The 19,581-nt window shown below is 42.4% G+C and overlaps 1 protein-coding gene across 1 annotated transcript in view; it reads left to right on the forward strand.

Moving 5' to 3' along the window:
- ALDH7A1 (aldehyde dehydrogenase 7 family member A1) overlaps nt 1–19,581 on the forward strand; it is a 45,239-nt gene that overhangs the window by 21,840 nt on the left and 3,818 nt on the right. The window contains exons 6-17 of the mRNA XM_069962628.1: nt 152–284; nt 2,533–2,577; nt 4,480–4,557; nt 6,007–6,104; nt 8,587–8,628; nt 13,598–13,692; nt 13,786–13,870; nt 15,311–15,417; nt 15,503–15,619; nt 16,109–16,206; nt 16,860–16,933; nt 18,067–18,142. Coding sequence (XP_069818729.1) covers nt 152–284; nt 2,533–2,577; nt 4,480–4,557; nt 6,007–6,104; nt 8,587–8,628; nt 13,598–13,692; nt 13,786–13,870; nt 15,311–15,417; nt 15,503–15,619; nt 16,109–16,206; nt 16,860–16,933; nt 18,067–18,142 — 1,048 coding nt within the window. The remainder of the gene's footprint in view (nt 1–151; nt 285–2,532; nt 2,578–4,479; nt 4,558–6,006; nt 6,105–8,586; nt 8,629–13,597; nt 13,693–13,785; nt 13,871–15,310; nt 15,418–15,502; nt 15,620–16,108; nt 16,207–16,859; nt 16,934–18,066; nt 18,143–19,581) is intronic.

Genomic DNA, 19,581 nt, shown 5'->3' on the forward strand with positions numbered 1-19,581 from the left:
CATCGTAGAAAGCTACCAGTGTCTGACACGGCCGCTCTCATGCCACATGTGAACATGGCCTAAATGTGTAATGTTATTGATGTAAATGTAAGGCAGTTTACTAATATTTTCATATGTATGCACTGATGGACTCTTCTGTATTGTAATTTAGGACCTGAGCATGCACTGATAGAACAGTGGAATCCTGTAGGATTGGTTGGAATTATTACAGCTTTTAACTTTCCAGTTGCTGTATATGGTTGGAATAATGCTCTTGCTCTCATCTGCGGAGATGTCTGTCTATGGTAAGAAATTACTATATAGAGTGAATTCACAAGCGGCAGGCTTATTACAGAAATTTTAACGTGTGTCCTATTCAGCTGCTGAAATGTATGATTGCTGCAGGCACAATCCCCTTTCAGATAAATTGAAGTGATCCTGAGTTACACAAATTTCTTGATGTGATTCCATCTGAAACTGTTCAGCACAGGTTAAAAGTGTTTTTTAAATATTATTTGACAAAGGCTGCATGCACACGAAACACGTTCTGTCAATATTTCACATACAGAACATGTCCCTGTGAACGAGACCAACAGCTTTGCAATTTTTTTTTTTGTTAAGCTAGTGCTTTGGCTGCATCATATTTCAACATGATGTGTTAAAAGTGGTAAAGTTACCCTGTTACTAAATGATGTCCTAATGGGAGAAATCTTAGGTCCTACCACAGAAGTCTTATTCACAGAGACTTGTCAAGTCCATTAAAGGGGTAGTGCGGCGGTAAACAATTATTCACAGAATAACACACATTACAAAGTTATACAACTTTGTAATGTATGTTATGTCTGTGAATGGCCCCCTTCCCCGTGTCCCACCCCCCCCCACCCGTGTACCCGGAAGTGTGGTGCGCTATACATACCTGTCACGAGCCGACTCGTCTCCGATCTTCAGTCTGCAATGTCGTCTGCGGCCTAATCCCTCCGTCCGTCCTGAGTGCCGGCCGCCTTCTGCCGCGTCATCTGCTGCTCAGCCGCGATTGGCTGAGCATAACTGTGCTCAGCCAATCGCGGCTGAGCATCTGATGACGCTGAAGAGGGCGGCCGGCACTCAGGACGCTCGGAGGGATTCGGCCAAAGACGACATCGCAGACTGAAGATCGGAGACGAGTCGGCACGTGACAGGTATGTATAGCGCACACACTTCCGGGTACACGGGTGGGGGTGGTGGGACACGGGAAGGGGGCCATTCACAGACATAACATACATTACAAAGTTGTATAACTTTGTAATGTGTGTTGTTCTGTGAATAATTGTTTACCACCGCACTACCCCTTTAAATACAACCAGGACACGGACAGCATTTGACACTGCACATGTGTATGCGGATCTAAAGCGGATCAGTCAGCTGCAATTCAGGCTTCAGGTTGCAGCAGTTCAGGAGATTGAGAGAGCCTCTGACACTTTGCATAGAAAAATAAAAGCATCTTTTTGACATCATGGAGGCACAGACAGAACTACGTGCGTCTTTGACCGAACATTGTCAGCAGTTTGACGTGAAGTCCAGCTGACAGATTCACTTTAAGCTTAGACTGCATCAAGGGTGCATGGTCTGCTTCTCTGTTTTGCTTGGTAAACAAGAAAAAAAAATCGTAATGGACCTATTATAAGGCAGTAAAGATCATTTACAAATCTATTCATTTACAAATCTATTCCGTCCTATCTATGATGGATTTTGTGAAAGCAGAGAACTTACAGTTCTTGTTTCATTTACATTTAGAGGCTGATTAACCCCCTCCCCTTTAACCCACCCACCACCGGGAACATACTTGATCCACGCTCCGGGTGCATCTCAGCTCCTGGTCCCTGTAGGTCCCGCTCAGCCAATCAGTGCACGGCCTTGCCGCAGTCACTGATTGGTTGGGTGGGAGAACTGGAAGCTGGGACCACGTGCAGCAAGTTGCATTGAGGACGGGTAAAGTATGTGCAGGCGGGGTGTGAGTTAAGGGGTGGGTGATTTACATACTTTCAGCAGTCTGAAAGATCCGCTGTAAGTATGTATTCACAAGGAGCTGCCAGGAACTTAGATTGCAACGGATCTTGCTGCAAAACTCCCATTGAGATTTCCGCTGCGATCCGTCCTGTGTGAAGCTGCCCTACACACAAGTTGGGGCTCTAATCTTAGTCCATCACCTCAGTACACTCTCGGCAGTGCATAACAGGATGTATTAGTCTTAATACAGGTATAGTACACTGCAATACAAAAACCAATCAAACTAATGTCTCTTCAAAATGGGCCTAATAAGTGTTGCTTGCAAAAAAAAAAAAAATGCGCCTGCATTATGCTTTGGAGTGATTGAAGCTTTAAAATAATGAATACATGACAGTTGTACAGGCTTGGTGACATGGTTCATGAGCACTACAACTTGGCATGTAACTTCTGGTTTCCAGTTCACTGGATTGGATTTGAATTTTGGCTCCTAGATCACCCTGTTTATTTCTTATTACAGAATTGGGTTCTCTTCTGACTTCTTTCACTGTTATCTGTTTGCTTTTATAGGAAAGGTGCTCCTACCACATCGCTGTGTAGTGTGGCAGTGACCAAGTAAGTATTTCACTTTGAATAAAGAACATCTCTGAATACAAATCTAACACGTTTTGCAATTCTCCATTTCTTGAAGTTTAGGCAGTTCATTATTTTACATGTCTGGCCGCCCAAAATTTATAGTTTTGGGTCTGGGTGACCTACCTCAGCCGATGCTTGGCTGTGTGAGTGTGTTAAAGCGAGAACTGAAGCACTGCTCTGGTGGTATTGTGCAGTGGTGGGGGGGGGGATCAGGGAAGGTTAGTATATTACACGGCCCGAGCTGTGGTGTATACAAGCACTGATCTAGCAGACATAGCTTAGTAGAGCCTATTGCCTAGCTTGATGATTGTGCAGTCAGAACTGCACATACATTGCTAGCCTTTTCTTTAATCGGCCACACATCTCCTATAACACAGGGAGATGTGCGGCTGACAGTAGATTATTTGACAGATTTAGGCTATGCTCACACAACGTAAGGGACATTGGGAAATTGAAAAAGGCAATATGCTTACCGGTCCCTGAGTCTGTGCTGCACCGCATCACAGAGCTCCCAGATCCCGCCGGCTGTCATCTTCTCTGTTCCGGGTACGTCACGACCCGGGATCCACGTCACAAGCTGGTGGGATTTAGCCCTCTCAGCCAATCTGCAACGGCAGGGGTGCCCTGCCCCAGTCACTGACTGAGTGGGGCATCAGTTGGCTGGGTCGTGATGTAGCCAGAGTGTATATATATATCTCCCTAAACAAAGGTGTGAGATACACTGAAACGCTGGGAAAATAATGGTCTGTGGAAATGCAACTGTAAAATAAATCCACACTTTAAGCACCTGCAAATTACAAAAGACTTGTGAAAGTTATTCCAGATAGCATTGCGGTGGTTATAATTTGCAAGATTCCGATTACTTCCACTTAGCTATATTCCTTAAGAGTGCGACCTGTTACACTATTCCTACTAGTATAGGTGTAACTAAGTCATGCATATAAAGATATCCAGTCTCCATAACTGGCTGCATAGCTTGTAATCATGCTGAAATATAGCTGCCAGTTCTGTGGATAAAGATGTTCTGCAGCAGCTGCTTTAGAACACTGACCTTTCTACTAGTATATGTGTAACTACCTCATGTGTATACCAAGGTCATCCTTACAGGCTGCATTGGTTGTAACCATGCTGCATTATAGTTGTCAGTTCTGTTTACAAAGATATTGTGCAGCAGCTGCATAAGAGCCATGATCTCTTTTCCAGTATATGTGAAACTAGATCATGTATATTTAAATATGTCACCCTTACATGATGCATAGGTTGTAACCATACTAAAATATTATTTAAAGATGTTCTGCAGCAGCTGCCACGGAGCAGTGATCCTTTTACATGTACACATCTACTTGTGTGTATAGATCTGTCACCCTTACAGGCTGCATAGGTAATGACCAAGCTGCTGTTCTGCATCCAAAGATGTTCTGCAGCAGCTGCTTCAGAGCTTCAGTTTATGTGGAACTAGAACATGTGATTGCTTAAGCAGAGGGAGGCCCAACGTACTGTCTGTACCATTAGAGTCCCAAAGCGAATGTGTGTTAGGTTTATGGGTTAAATAAGTGGAATTCTAAAGTGTACTCTAATAACTTCTACAGAAGCTAACTATTTTAATTTTACTGGAGCTCTATTTTCTTGTCGTGCCTTGTTACGCCATCTTCTTTGCCTAATATGAATTTTTATTTGTAATGGGTCAAACTATTTTCTTTGCCAAATTTAATAACTTTCAGTAACTTTAGTAACTTTTAGTGTGTGTGTGTGTGTGTGTGTTTGTTTGTTACTGGCATACAAGTTAAGGTCAGTGTATTGATAACAGGCTGCACTCTAAACAATCTACGGTCATGTGTAATAATGTGCAATGCATTAACAGTACATTTTTATACATTTCAGAATTGTTGCTCAGGTGCTAGAAGACAATAACTTGCCTGGTGCAATCTGTTCCTTAACCTGTGGTGGTGCCGACATTGGGTAAGTAAAGGATGTTTAAAGAGGACCTTGGTATGACATGGTATAGACACATCATATACTCTACTCCTTGCCTCAGATGCCATAGTGATGCTAACCATCACTTTAAACATGACAAGTCTTTGTCACAGTCTAGTAAACAGTCAGTCCTCACTGAAATAATCGCTTTAGGGTACAAACCCACTTGACGTATTTGCTGCGTGAATCAGTCTTAAAAATAAGCAGGCAAAACGCAGGTTGGCTTTATACAATTGTTCTGTGTTAAAATACGCAATTGCGTATTTTTGAAGCATGAAGCTACATGCGTTTTTCGCACAGGTATCTCGCTTAGCATGGCAGGTGTCAAAACTGGTGGAACTATCAGCATAGGATTTTCATTGCTGTGGCATTTGCTCCCTATGCATGTAATTTCTACTTTTTCTCTATTTTCAGATTTTTTTGTTTGTTACTTTTATCCGACCTCCCACTGTTTTAGTGCATAAATGCAGAAATTCTTAAAAGTGGTGATCAAAAGAGTGATCAAAGCGTTTTCTGTGTGTGGCTTTTATGTTCTAAAGATTTGTGATCTTAAAGAATTTGCTGCTTTTACATCTATTTATATGGAAAGCGATGAAACGTTTTCTCAGTCAGGAACTATGTGGGAATAGAATTTGCCTCCACTTTTTAAACTACAGCTCTCAACATGCTTGAATAGCCTTTTGGGGGTCTAGGGATGATGGGAGTTGTAGTATCACAACAGCTGTAGAGCCACTGGTTGAAAACTCCTGCAGGTTTTCAGCTTTTTCAAATCAAATACAGAATGACATTATATACATGGCAGATGTTTCAGACTTGTCTACACAGCTACACATTCTCAATGTCAGGAGGAAACCAGCTTTAGGTATTCTGGCACTTGGAGTTTGGACACTAAGCCAGGGATGACAGATCATCACTACAGCTGTTGCAAAACAACAATTCCCATGATGTCAGATATTGCTTTGGCTGGGCAGGTATGGTGGGGCTTATTAACCTATAGTACCTTTGCCAGTAATGGAAAGCACAATGTATGATCATAGCTTTGGAGATTTTTTTTTTAATATAGACATTTTTTATAAGAATGTTCTACTCAGTCTCTAGATATACAAACATTGATTCCAATCTAGTTCACATAGAGATATGCTACAGATTTTCTGCAGCTGGAGTCAACCATTTGATGCAGATTTTTACATAGAATGTTGACAAGATTTCTACTTATCCCATCTACTTTGATGCTACTGTAATGTTTTTCCCCACACAGCATGGTTGCAGCATATCTTCCCTGTGTTAACACACCTTAACAATCATTTTTGGTGACCAGTTAATTAAGCCTTTTACGCATGGTGTGGCATGTTTTTATATTTTATATTTCTCAAATATAGCACCTCTTGGAAGTACTGTATTTATTTTTATTAATGCACTGCACCTTATTTTTAGCAACGCCATAGCCAAAGATGAGCGTGTTGACCTGGTGTCCTTCACCGGCAGTACACATGTAGGGAAACAAGTAGCACTGAAGGTTCAAGAAAGGTTTGGTGAGTAATAAACACAGATTCAGCTAAAATGTTAGTTTCCTGAACTAATGAGGCTATGTGCACTGGGTTACAAATGGTGAATCTACCATGGATTTTGTAGCTTGGATTTGTGCTTGGATTGGCAGATTACACCAGTGTTATTCATTAGAGGTAATCTGTAGCTTTCCACCAGTACTGAACATTTTGCTGACTTTCGTATCCACAGCATGTGAATGACGCTTAAAATACCGCCCTCCCTCGCATTACCTGTGGAATATTCTGCTAGTATCAATTTGCACCTTCCAGAATCCAGATGGCTTCACACTATGATTGTTATTACAACTATTTGGTGGGACCAGATGACCAGCTAATGTGTATGGGGCCTCCTAATAAAAAAATAATTATGGGGGTGAAGTCAGACATCTGGATTTCAACTGCCAGATCCTATTCTCTGAGAGATGCAGCCTCCCCCTCCTCTGTCTTTCTGTCTTCATATTCAGGTGTCTGAAGGGATTGGGAGAGAGATCTGTCAGCTGAACAAATGTGGCCATTGCGTTTTCTTTCCACAAGGGCCAAACAGATTTAGTGTTGCTTAGCAGTGAGGGACTTCTGACGGGTCAGTATAGATCGTGGTCTGCCAACCAGTGACAATAGCTACTTGGCAAAATGCTTATAGTAAATGTGTCAGCTCTACATTATGCTCAAGTGTTAGTGAGTTGCTGAGCCTAAGCATGTATGCCTTTCCTCTCCCCCACCCTTTGATATACAGGGCTTGGCTTCCAGCACTGCCTCCTTAACACTTCAGCACTGCGCATGAATATAGGGCTGACAGATTCCCTTAAAGTGCTCAGTCAGTTACTTAAAGGTAATCTGTGAGCACCGATTCTTGGTCTGATGCTGACCGTGTAAGGAAGGTCTGTGTTATCTAGTGCCGTCTCATACCTCTATTTTCCCGATTGGTCCTGTACTTTCTGTAATTTATCTTTATAACTGTCAAGGAGGGGTGGTGATGACTTCGGACCGCACTTTGGCCCGCCTCACCACTTCCCCTCCCAGCTTGTATTGAATATTCATGGAGCCTGTCCCCCGGCCTCCTGGCGCGTCATCTGTAGCTTCCTGGTTCCTGGTTCTGGTGTAGTGCACGCACGCTCCCGTGGCGTGATTCGCGCATGTTGATGTCACATGATATTATATGATTAGTTCTGTGGTGGCACCCATCCACATGGCTAGCTGCTGCTCATTATAATAGTACTTTTACCAGGGCCGTTTTATTAAACTGGTGAGCCCAGTGCAAAGACCTAAAGAGTGGCCCCCCTCTCAGGTGAATACTCAACAGTGGGGGGTCACACAATGTCCCATAAATATATCTGCGATCTCCTGCCAAAATCCTAAAACTTTTATTGTTCTGTTTGCAGGAAAGCTGGGTGACTACCAATATAGCCGCCACTGCTTGTCACTTAGCATTCTTTGAGACCTAAATGACAATCTGTATTGATACATCCCCATGCGAAATTAGGGGTTTAGGAAAGCTGGGTAGCTGATACTGGATGTAACATCTTTTCCAAGTGTGGATATGGAGGATGCTGAACAGTAACTTTAATGCTACCCCCTCCTCCATTTATCTTACCGTATGATGGATAGAGGAGGGGGTAGCATTAATGTTAGCATTCCGCATCCTCCATATCCACACCTGGAAAAGCTGGGTTACACCCAGTGTCTCCTACCTAGCTTTCTTAAGAATCCTGACAGATAACTGCCAAGGTAGCCTTGAATGGTATTGCTGCCAAATTAATGCAACTCACCTATGTGCAAAACACAGTGTGAGGGGACTTCCCTGCTTGCAGTGGTGGGGCATCTAATCCAATCAACAAGTGCCATCCCGAGTGACCTCCAATGCAGCAAGCGTCCGTGTGCTACATGGGACGGGTGGTAGGTGATGGTGGTGGCGAAGGGCTGTCAATGTCACCTGAAGCAGTGGGCTTGGTGCAGATGCACCATATGCCCTATGTGACTGTAGTATACTACTACATAACCTGTAAAATGGAACTTAGGCTTTAAAGTAGCTTGTAGTAGTTATCTTTAATATCCAACATTCCAGCCTGAGGCAGTGCTACTGGCCTAGTAAAACCTTTTTAATGTTCAAATTTTTTTTGGGAAGGTCTGTATTAATATGGAGACCTTGTATTGGTTGACTAGTGACAGTGTGGGTAAACATTGGTGCGAACTAATGTAACTGGTGATTTGAAGCTACAGAAGGTATCAGTAAGCATGCAGCACATGACAGGGATCAGAATCTCTGAAGTGTGCGTCTTGAACCTTAACTGAACATATCGTATTTACATATTTTATGTTGTGTATTTTTTTGCCAAGGTAGGGGCATAGCTATAGGCGGTGCAGTTGTAGCAGCCGCTTCACCTTTTGCACCATGACCCAAGAACTTCATGTTACGCCTGTGTGCCAAGGCCTATATTTGACTGATATTTTTTTTTATTGTCTTTTTTAGGGCGAAACTTACTTGAACTTGGAGGAAACAATGCAATTGTTGGTAAGCATGCAATTGACAAATGCTATCTATCTATCTATCTATCGCATATATATATATATATATATATATATATATATATATATATATATATATATATATATATAGCCCACGGCTCTATCCATGTTTTCCCCGCAGCCTTAGGGCTGCATGCAACTTCTGCAGCCATCAGTGATCAAATGCTGCATCTGTGATCAAATTCTGTCTCTCTAAAAGACACAGACAAATCACATGAAGTTGGGGCAGGGCCTAGCTATGTGCAGGTGAGAGAGATTGTATACCTGCAAGCTGTGCCCATTCTCCACATGATCTGCAAGGTAGATCATGGCTTCCTTCAGCTCAGTATCACCTCTTTCTTAGTACTTAGTGTAACCCCTTCTTTCTGCAGCTTCTACATAGTACTGCTACTTGTATCTAATATGCTCCTCTCCACCCTTTTAGTATGCAGGCTTGTCCTCATCAGCTGCTCAATGCTTGTTGTATCTGTTTCCTTATGATGATGCTGTTTCTTTATTTTTTGCTCACATATTACCTTGTAAAACTAGTGCATCAGTTACCTTCTCCCTCCACAAGGATATCTATAGTAGCGTACTGTGTAAGTCATCTCCCAGCTTAATGGTCTGGTGTCCCCCTCTTTTCCCTTAGAACGTGGTACACGTCAGGGGTACTCCTTATCCCCTTTGCTATTTATATTAGCAATGGAGCAGCTAGTGGCTCAGCTCAGATCAGATAGCGTGTATACAGGTTTACCTTATACGGGGTGAGAAGATAGAGTTGGACTCTTATGCGGGCAACCTGGTATTATTTCTTTCCAATTCAGATGTGTCGTTACCCAGAGCAATCGCCCTTATGGATACCTTTGGGACTTATTCTGGTCTCTTAATGAATTAGACGAAGTCCTTTCTGCTGTACCTTAGTCCATCCCGAACTCCACTGCTACATACTAGGGTGGAGGGCCTTACAGTTACTGACGATTTTAGATACCTAGGGATACAAATTACTAAGTGTACTCAAGATGTATTGACCCTGAATGTCGACCCCCTGATAGGTCACTTTCGTGATAAATTTAGGTAGGATTAATTTGAGGGAGGATTAACTTGATCAAAATGGTGGTCCTCCCAAAATGCTCTTATGTGTTGCAGCACATATTTGTTCCGATCCCAAAGGTGTTTTTTAAAACATTGGACTCCGCCATTATAAGCTTTATTTGGGGGTCCTCGAGATCTAAGCTGCAATTATTGAAGCTGCAGACACCCAAAGACATGGCGGGCATCTCGTTGCCAGACATGTTCCTATATTATTTATCTGGTCAAATTAAATATATGTCCTCTTGGATGTCGGCGGATACACCCCGCACATCGGAGAGGCATATCTTACATTATTCTGGCCTCCCCTCTCTATGGTCTGTGTTACATGCGCCTACCATTCCTAATCATCAACTCCTCCCTGCTATGAAAGTGGCTAGACAGGTGTGGACCTCTGCTAGAAGTCTCTCCTCATTTACAGATTTTCCAGAGGAAGCCCCACTATAGGATAATTGTGAGTTTCTGACCTTCCTTACATTCCCAGATGCACGTTATTGGAAGGAAAAAGGGGTCTGTTATTTTGTGGATTTTGAGAAGTTGAGAGAGACACGGGATATTCCTAATTCCCATTTCTACCGGTATTTACAATTAAGACACTTGCTACAGACCTGTTTTGGTAGTGATGTTGCATCAATTTCTTCTTACCCGCTTATCGGGGTGATACTGTCTCAAGGCCCAGGAGGGTTGATATCACTGTTGTATTCACACCTCATCTGCCTCAAAGCGTCCGCTACTCCACTGCCGGCTGTTGATCGGTGGAGGCAACATATTCCTATAATGTCCAACGAATCCTATGAATTTATGCTTGGTTTTCATACACTTGTTTCCCCCTCAGTTAATAATAGACTAAATGTCCTAAATGTATGTATGAACTCGCCGGATTCTGGCATATGATCTAGGAGTGCCCTCGACTGCAGTCCTACTGGCGGGAGGTGGTTGCTGTTCTCCCTGAGATGTGCCCCTGGTCCTGACTGTGTGTCTGTTCGGTGTATTGTGCGAGGAGCTGTGGACCCACCACACGTCCATCTTTGTAAGACAAACCCTCTACCTGGCACTAAAGGCCATTTCCATCCAATGGATAGATAGATGGCCCCCTACTGTAGACATGTGGATCTCACTTGTTAACACCACAGTTTCATATGAACGTGTCATTTATCAGCAAAGAAAGTGCCTTAGTAAATTTGGAAAAATGTGGGTTTCATGGTGTAACTTTCCTCGAACAGCAATCTCTCTCTTCAGGATATGCCCTCACTTCTCTAGTCGTGGCTGTGTGGAATGGTGTAACACCTCCTCTGTGTAGTACTGCTTAGTTGTCTCGCTTATAAAGGTTTCCATACAGCCGGAAAGTACTTATTCCTATGGTAATATTGTTCTGTAATGCCAGTCTTATCTTGGTTGGAGATTAGTAGCGGTTACTATCCTCATCCCATGTTTAGGATCAGTTGCATATGCTCCTGTGATTGCTAATATTCTGTATATACTACATGATAATAAAACTGAGAGAATAATGTAGTAGTCCGGCAGCTGCTGGGTTGAGTGCGAAAGGGCTACATTCTCGCAGCAGAATGAAACATCCGCTGTGAGAATGTAAAGCCATAGAAAATTACACTACCGAGTATAGCAGCGGATTTTGCTGCAGAACTTGCAGCGGATTTCATACGGTACCTGTGAAGGCACCCTTAAACCACATATATTACCAATAATACCAGTATACACAGGCTAAATAATACCGTCACACCATAACCACTACCCTGAGCATACAGTGAATGGACAATACCACTATACTGTCACTGAATAATCACTATATAAAGAGCAATATTCTCCCTAAGCAGTGACCGTAGATCCAGCTATATGCAGGTTCTGCAGACTTATAACTGACTATAGTGCAGGAGCTTGCAGAAGGTGTCTTCTCTGTGACATTTTTCATAGTCAAAGTTGTTCTCTGTTCCTTTTCTTTTCCGTCTGGCGCAAACCCATCATAATTTCTAACTGTAGTAAATCCCTTCCCTTCCCCATAGGTATTACTGTAGTTAACCCCACTGTAGTTAATCTGCCCTTACCCCCCCCCCCCCCCCGTGAAGTACTGATATATTACAGGTGAGAAAATAAAATAAAACCGTATAGTCACCTCTCCCAGCGCAGTCCCCCATGTTCTTTGGCCAATGGCTCACTGGCTCTGTTAGTCAAAGTGCAGCTGTACCATTTAGCTGTGAGCGTTCATCATGAATGCTCAGTTAAAGGACAACTCCCATGAAAAACTTTTTCCCAGTAATTGAAGCACATTACAAAGTTATATAACTGTGTAATATGCTTCGATCATCTATCTATCTGCCTCCCTTCCCTGTCTTTTTTCCCCCCTCAACCCCCCACCAGGAAGTGTAAGAAACTCACACAGACCTAATTACTGTAGTCACCAAGCTCTTCTCTCAGCTTCTTCTTGTGACGATGAGTCATCAGCAGGAGGACTGCTCTAGCTCCTGTTACACCAGCCTCCCCCTCCCCTGCCTTGTCAGGTGACTCTGCCTGCTCCGCTCCGATTGGCTGAGCAACTGCAAGTCATGTCACTTGCTTATCTTCTCTGTTACTGACTCCCAGCACATAGGAAGCTCCCCCTCCTCATACTCTCTCCTGCTGCCTAGTGGGTGAAGGAGTCCTGTCACTTGTTTATCTTCCCTCCTTGACAGACCCCTGTCTCATCTCTCCTGCTGCCCTGACCTGATTAGGGACGGCCATTGTGGAGATGTCACTTTGCAATGTACACTACATTGCAAAGTGAAAGTATGTGTGTGCAGCTTCAGTGCAGGGGCTGACAACCTGTGTGATTATACAGCAGCCTGATGGAAGAGAGAGAGAGGTGGTCATGTTTAGTGTATGATGGGAGTTGAAGTGAATTGAGGGGCAGGCACTTGCAACATCACAGCAGCCAAAGTGCATCATGGGAAGCTGAAACCAGGAAGTAAGGGAGAAATGAAGACTGAGAATAAAGCTCAGGCTGTATGCAGACGGTGGGAAATTCAAACAGTAACAGCTCAGGAGGGATAAATATATAAACTATGTTTCTGATTGTTTTTTGTATTTTTTTTCTTAGCACAGGAGTTGTCCTTTAAAGGGCCAGGCACTGGCCTCTGCAGAGACTGAATTAATAGCGTGGTGGCCTGCTGCGCTGTTCTTGCAGCCACTGATGAGGGCCAGTGCAAATGTGCAACGGCATCAGCTGCCTACGGACTGGTAATCTTGGCAGCCCAGTGGGCATTTGCCTGGTGTGCCAGATTACCAATCCAGGCCGCAGCGCTGAGCAGGTAATGGGGGGGGGGGGACACGAATGTGAATCCTGCTGCGAGTATGTGCTCTCATAGGGATGAATTGCACTGGATCCGCAGTGGATTTCACTGTGAAATCCGCTGTGCATCCGGTACGTGTGAAGGCACCCGAACAGTGAATGGGTCTATTAAAGAGACTGTAAACGGCTCTGCACATGCTGTCATGCTGCTTCTGTTGCTTGTAGCATTGTATAATTATTGGGAATGTATGTGCATTACACATTATATTGGCAAATTGGGCTTTTATAGGTTAGCACTTGAGGGCCACAATGGGCTTCAGGGTTAAGACCTGCACACCCCCTGTTTGTAATATAATAATTTAAGATGGCTCAGATATGACAGGATTTAGAAGTTGCCATACAATGTTAGAAGTGAATTTTATTTGCTCGTCTGGGTTGTCTCAATGTGGTAAATGGTACCACGATTACGCGTCTTTTATTGATTAGCAGACTCTGAACCTAAGCTATGTTACTTTAATGTTTTGATAATGGGACTAGTAGTCTGTAAAGTTGGGATGTTAATTGACCTTACTGGGCATTAATGCAGAGATGTGATTTCATTTGTCAGTCTTTGAAGATGCAGACCTCAGTCTGGTCACCCCATCTGTCCTATTTGCTGCAGTGGGCACTGCAGGTCAGAGATGCACCACAGCCAGGCGACTGGTAAGAGATTACCTTTTTTTTTTTTTTTTTTTTTTTTTTTTATGGCTTTGCTGTTATTTAACTTTGGTTAGCATGTTTCTATTCTTACTCCAGTTTTTACAAGAAAGCATCCATGATGAGATTGTGGAAAAACTCTCCAAAGCCTATGCTCAAGTACGCATTGGAGACCCATCTGAATGTGAGTAGATTTTACTTCTGAATAGGAAGTCTTTTCCTGTTGGTTTTAATTGCGCGTTTAAACCACTTATATGTGCACAGCATACCTCCCAGCTTTTTGGACAGCCAAAGAGGGACATTTGTGGTTCACTACAGGAAAACTTTGCAGATGTTTCGATACCTTTTCATTTAAGGATACATCTACACATAGTGTAAATGCATGTGTGTGTGAATGCATCCTTAGGTGCCATTCACACATCATTAACCCCCTCTGTAAATGCAGACCCACAGCTGCGGACAGGATTACGAATGTGTATCAGTAACTGCATTTGCAGGGACCCACGGCCATATAGGTGACATGGACGCACAATAAGGGACATTTATGAAGACAGCATATGAGTATGTGGTCTTAAATAAAGCTCCGTCCCCAATTGCCCTGTTGGATTCACTAAGAGTCACATGCCTCTTAGTAAATCTGGCCTGACCTGCACCTGCCGTAGAGCTGGCGCAAAAAAATCTGCACCTGCATTTGCCATACAGCAGGTACAGGTCAGGCCAGATTTACTAAAAGGAATGCGCCTCTTAGTGAATCTGGTGGGGTAATTGGGGCGGGGCTTTATGTATGTCTCCCAATAGCTTAATCATTTTTTTGTCACAGAACATGGCCCCAAAATGGATCCGTAACACCTACAGATGTGTGTATGGGGCCATATGAAATGCAGGTGTGAAATGTGTGAAAAGGGCCATAATGTCACATGATTCATCTGAATATAACAATTTTTAGGATCCAACGTGCACCACATGATAGAATAATGTGCCTGTTTGGGTTTTATACAGTAAGAAACCAGACACTTTCTAGGTCAAAAAGAGGGATTGTAAGGGGCAAAGAGGGACTTGGCTGAAACCTAGCGACTGTCCCTTCAAAATGGGCACATTTGGGAGGTATGGCACAGACATCATTCAGGGTGAGCCTATGCAGAATGCAAGCAGTGTCAGAGGGAATGACAAGCATTGTAATGATATATTCACATCTAACATATTTGTTGCAAAAATTTTATGTGTCCTTCACCCGGTTTTCTCTTCAACACTTTTCGTACCCTGCTCCAATATTGCTGAATTTCGGGGCATTTCAAAGACATAAGGGGCCGTGTTTGTGGCTGCCAACACTAGGCACCATACATTATCACTGACACATGGCCCTGGAACCAAGTTCCTATAATTTGTTACTTTTATTAGTGGCCTGTCCTTAGGCCCATTCACTTAAACGGGAACAGCTGCTATACAAGGTACAGCTACTATCCAGTGTGTGGTAAGAAGCACCAGGCCCCCTTCAGCCAGCTAATTGAGTGCTGGGAGTTGGACCCCCACATCTTATATTGATGGTGCTACAGATAAATAGATGAATGGAAAATTCTTCTAATTCATATGTTGAATATCGTCCTGTATTTTTTTTATTTTCTAGCCAACACTTTGTGTGGACCTCTTCATACAAAGCAGGCAGTGGAAATGTTTCTGTCAGCCGTGGAACAAGCTAAATGTGAAGGAGGCACGGTTGTTTGCGGTGGTAAGGTAAGTCTAGGAAGGTGGAGAGTGCACCTCTGTGTGAGAACTGGTCAGTTAATGACCTATTTACGCTATATTTACCCTTTTTAAGGTCATTGATCGTCCTGGGAATTTTGTGGAACCGACCATTCTGACTGGCCTTCCTCATGATTCCCCCATTGTTCATAAAGAAACATTTGCTCCAATACTTTACATCATCAAATTTAAGGTAAGGTGGTAAGTTTCTAGACTGAAGTAGACTAAACAGAATGACACGTAACCTGTTCTTTAGTGCAAAATGTCACAGTATTGGCATTTTTACACAGCAGGACACAGTTCTGGTCACGCTTCGGTGCCCGTGTAAACCAGTCTTTGACTAGAAGCATTTGTATGTAGGCATTGTGAGCATGACACCCAAGTGCTGACCACCACAAAAAAATGAAAGTGAAGTGCCTCTCTAGGGGTAAACTGTTATTTATGGTTTGGGAGGAACTCCATTACATTTACAGACCGCCCCCCCAACATGATGGTAAGGTGTGTAGTCAAGTTATATATCACACCTGCTGTCATTCTTGACTTGTCTTGCTTACACATTTATTTCTGAATTAAAGAAATTATTCAGTTGGGAAAGTGATTCTTCATAATAGATCAACTAAGATAGCCAAAGTTTGTCGTACTAGGCTGGAATTAATGTTGCAACATATTTTCTCTTTGGTAGACTGAGAAGGAAGCATTTGCATGGAATAATGAGGTGAAGCAGGGCCTTTCAAGTAGCATCTTTACCAAGGACCTGGGAAGAATTTTCCGCTGGCTTGGGTAATGTTTTTTTTAAACAAAAATTTAGCATGAGAAATATTGGTGCTAATAAGAAGTTGTCCAGGATAAAACAATTGATAGCCACAGGTACAGCTATAACACAGGTCAACAGCATTTTTGGGGCCAAAGATATTTCAAAGAATTTAGGGTAACTTTGGGGTGCTGATTCTGAATATGTCATCAGTTTTGCCAGATTGGCTCAAGTTTTTGAGAATTTTCGTGAAATGTGTAAAAAAAAGACGTAATTTGCTACACGCGCATTAACTTTATTGCTATTGTCATGAATACAATAAATTTTACAAAGTAAATGTTGATTTTAGTTTATTTTAACTAGTTTTAGAAAGTAATCTTCAAAAATGAACAAGACATGAAAAAAAACTTGAGCCAATCTGGCAAAACTGATAGCATATTCAGAATCAGCACCCCAAAAATACCCCAAAATCATTAAAATATTTTGGACACCAGTAAAAATTTTTTTTTTTGTTGACCTGTGTAATTAATTGTTTGTTATGCATTTAGCTGCAACTCAGTGTCTAGGACTATGTTGTTGTGGTGTTTTTTTTTGTTTGTTTTTTTTATAGTACTACCCATGATGTTCACTACTGATCACATTTATTCATGTATACACTTATTACAATATTTTCCTTAAATAGGCCTAAAGGATCTGACTGTGGTGTGGTGAATGTCAATATTCCAACCAGTGGAGCAGAGATTGGTGGAGCCTTTGGTATGTAGCTTAGCTTATCAGTCTAACATTAGTGTCAGGTACAGGGAAAAAAAAAACTCTTCACGTCACACAGATAAGCAAAAGGTTTAATTGGTCAGGGTCCGGGTATTACACCAGCATGTGGCTGAGCACCTCTCCCCCGAACTCGCTGTGCTTCCAATATTATTGCTGGAGTTGGGTGCGATAGTAATGGTGCGTTTACACATTCAAAAATCTGTCCGATAAATTTTTCTGTGCAAATGTACCATAAGTCTATGGAGTCTGCCTCCTGCACTGAGCTTGGAGTGCTCAGCCTTGGAGTGCTCAGCCTCCTGGCCATATATAGTAATCTGTGGGGCTCTAAACACTCCGACCCAAATCAATCAAAACTTTAGTTGTTTTTTTTTCTCATGGTCAAAGAGAGAGAAAGTATAATTTATTTATATAGTCTCACAGCCTTTGGGCAACGATATGGTGATTTAAGAGATGAGCAAATTTACAATAACAAAGCGCTTCATTATCTGTGAAATCCGCTCATCAGCCTGCTTCTATTTAACTGACTGCCGCTCTTCTCCGGTTGCTGGGAAAAGCTGAATCCAGTCCTCGGAAACTTCTCCCAGTTTCCCAGGACTGGATCCCGCTTTTCCCAGCATCTGAGGAGAAGGGGCAACGGAGCGGCAGTCAGTTAATGGAAGCAGGTTGATGAGCGGATTTCAGAGATAACGAAGCGCTTTGTTATTACTGTAAATTTGCTCATCTCTTAAATCACCATATCGTTGCCCAAAGGCTGTGAGACTATCTAAATAAATGATACTTTTTCTCTCTTTGACCATGAGAAAAAAAAAACATCTCATCTCTAGTCATAATGGTTTTTAACGTTTGCACATAATATCATCAGTGCAGTTTTTAGCCTTTCCACTGGGCTGCACTGTTCTATTGCGGTTTGTTAAAATTAAGTTTCCTTACCAGCATTTGACACATCACTGTCACATATGACTACACTGCTCCGAAGACAGTATTCATACACTGCATTATTTGAATCTATATGTTGTACTGAAAGTATGAATAGGTTCATGCACCAATCTACTCGGTCTGGGAGGGAATCTGGAAAATTTGTCATTTTAGGTTTAAAATCTCAATATTCTTTATCTCAGGTGGTGAAAAACACACGGGAGGTGGTAGAGAGTCTGGTAGTGATTCCTGGAAACATTATATGAGAAGATCTACATGGTAAGTGAATTATATTTTGGAACCCCTAGAGTTGTCAAATAGAAACATATGGGAAACTGTACTAGGGTAAAGGTAGGCTTTACAGTGTTTCTCATCTCCAGTCCTTAGTATTTCACAGATCACATAATTATAGTCCATGCATCAGGTATTGTAACTGGTTTTATTTTTATGGGATATCCTCAAATCATAACCTGTACTCAAGGACTATAGGTGAGAAACACTGTGCTAGTAGATGGTGTGTCTGAATTTAGCCTTAAGGTCCTCATACCAGGTTTGGCTGTCAGTATAGGGTGTATGGGGCTCTATTAAACGGCGACTGACAAATGCCAGTGATGATAGTGGCCGGGCTTGATGGGGAAAATCACTGTCCAATCCTTTTGTTCTGGGAGAGATGAGCTGCAGCTTAAGGCCCTATTCCACTGAACTTTTTCGAACGAATATCGTTCATAAAATCGTTCAAACGACTGCTCGTTAACGATATTCGTCGTTGAGTCGTCGTTGAAATCGTCGTTGAGTCGTTCACTATTCTTTTTCAACATGTCGAAAAAAAATCGTTGGTCTTTCAACAATAATTCGCTAATCTTTTCGTTAAATAAAAAATCTTTCAGTCGTTCTTGAAATGTCTACCTACATTTCCCCACGTTTTAAACAACCATGTAACGATGTAACGACCGCAAAAAAATCGTTACACTACAGATATCGTTCACGTTCCCACACGTATTATGTGTTATCGTTCGCTTAAAAAAATCGTTAAGTGCTCTTTAACGAACGGTCATTGGAGCGAGTCTATGAACGATAATCTTTCCATAAAATAGGGCTATTACCCTTCCCACCCCCATAGAGAATACCGGAACACTCACTTGTGTATGGGGAGGACAGATGGGTCATTCAGTCATTGATTATTGAAGTTATATGGCCACCTTTAGTCTAGGTAGAAGACCAGTGAATTTTAGGAGTACTTGGATAAAAATGATGATGTTTCAGAGCGGACCATAAGCATCCGGCTAAGGTTTGCTGAAGCCACTAAAGTGTATAGTGGCTTCTTGACTTTCCACTAATAGATAATGTCAGGGTAAAGAAGGGTCAGGTGTGTTTTGACTTTCACTGTCCGATCCTATTGTTCTGAGTGAAATAAACCAGTGCCTAAGCAGTCTGGCTGTGGGTTTACCCCTCCTTATAGACAGTACACAAACTTTCATCTGTGCCGAATGCTCATGTGTATAGGAAGGTCAGGAGAGATAAGTCTACAGAACTAACATACGTCCAACAGTTATTAAGTGTCTTTAAGGGTTATGCATTAGAAAAAAAGAACCATTGAAGAGGTATTCCCATCTGGGGTAGTTAAGGCATAAGGAATACACCTTTTAAATGAATATGTTATCCTTATACCATCACCAGCATTCAGTCTCTTCATGAACTTTGACCGAACAGTTCTGTAG

Source organism: Dendropsophus ebraccatus, chromosome 3 (assembly GCF_027789765.1).
Source record: "Dendropsophus ebraccatus isolate aDenEbr1 chromosome 3, aDenEbr1.pat, whole genome shotgun sequence".
In the NCBI taxonomy this organism is placed as follows: domain Eukaryota; kingdom Metazoa; phylum Chordata; class Amphibia; order Anura; family Hylidae; genus Dendropsophus; species Dendropsophus ebraccatus.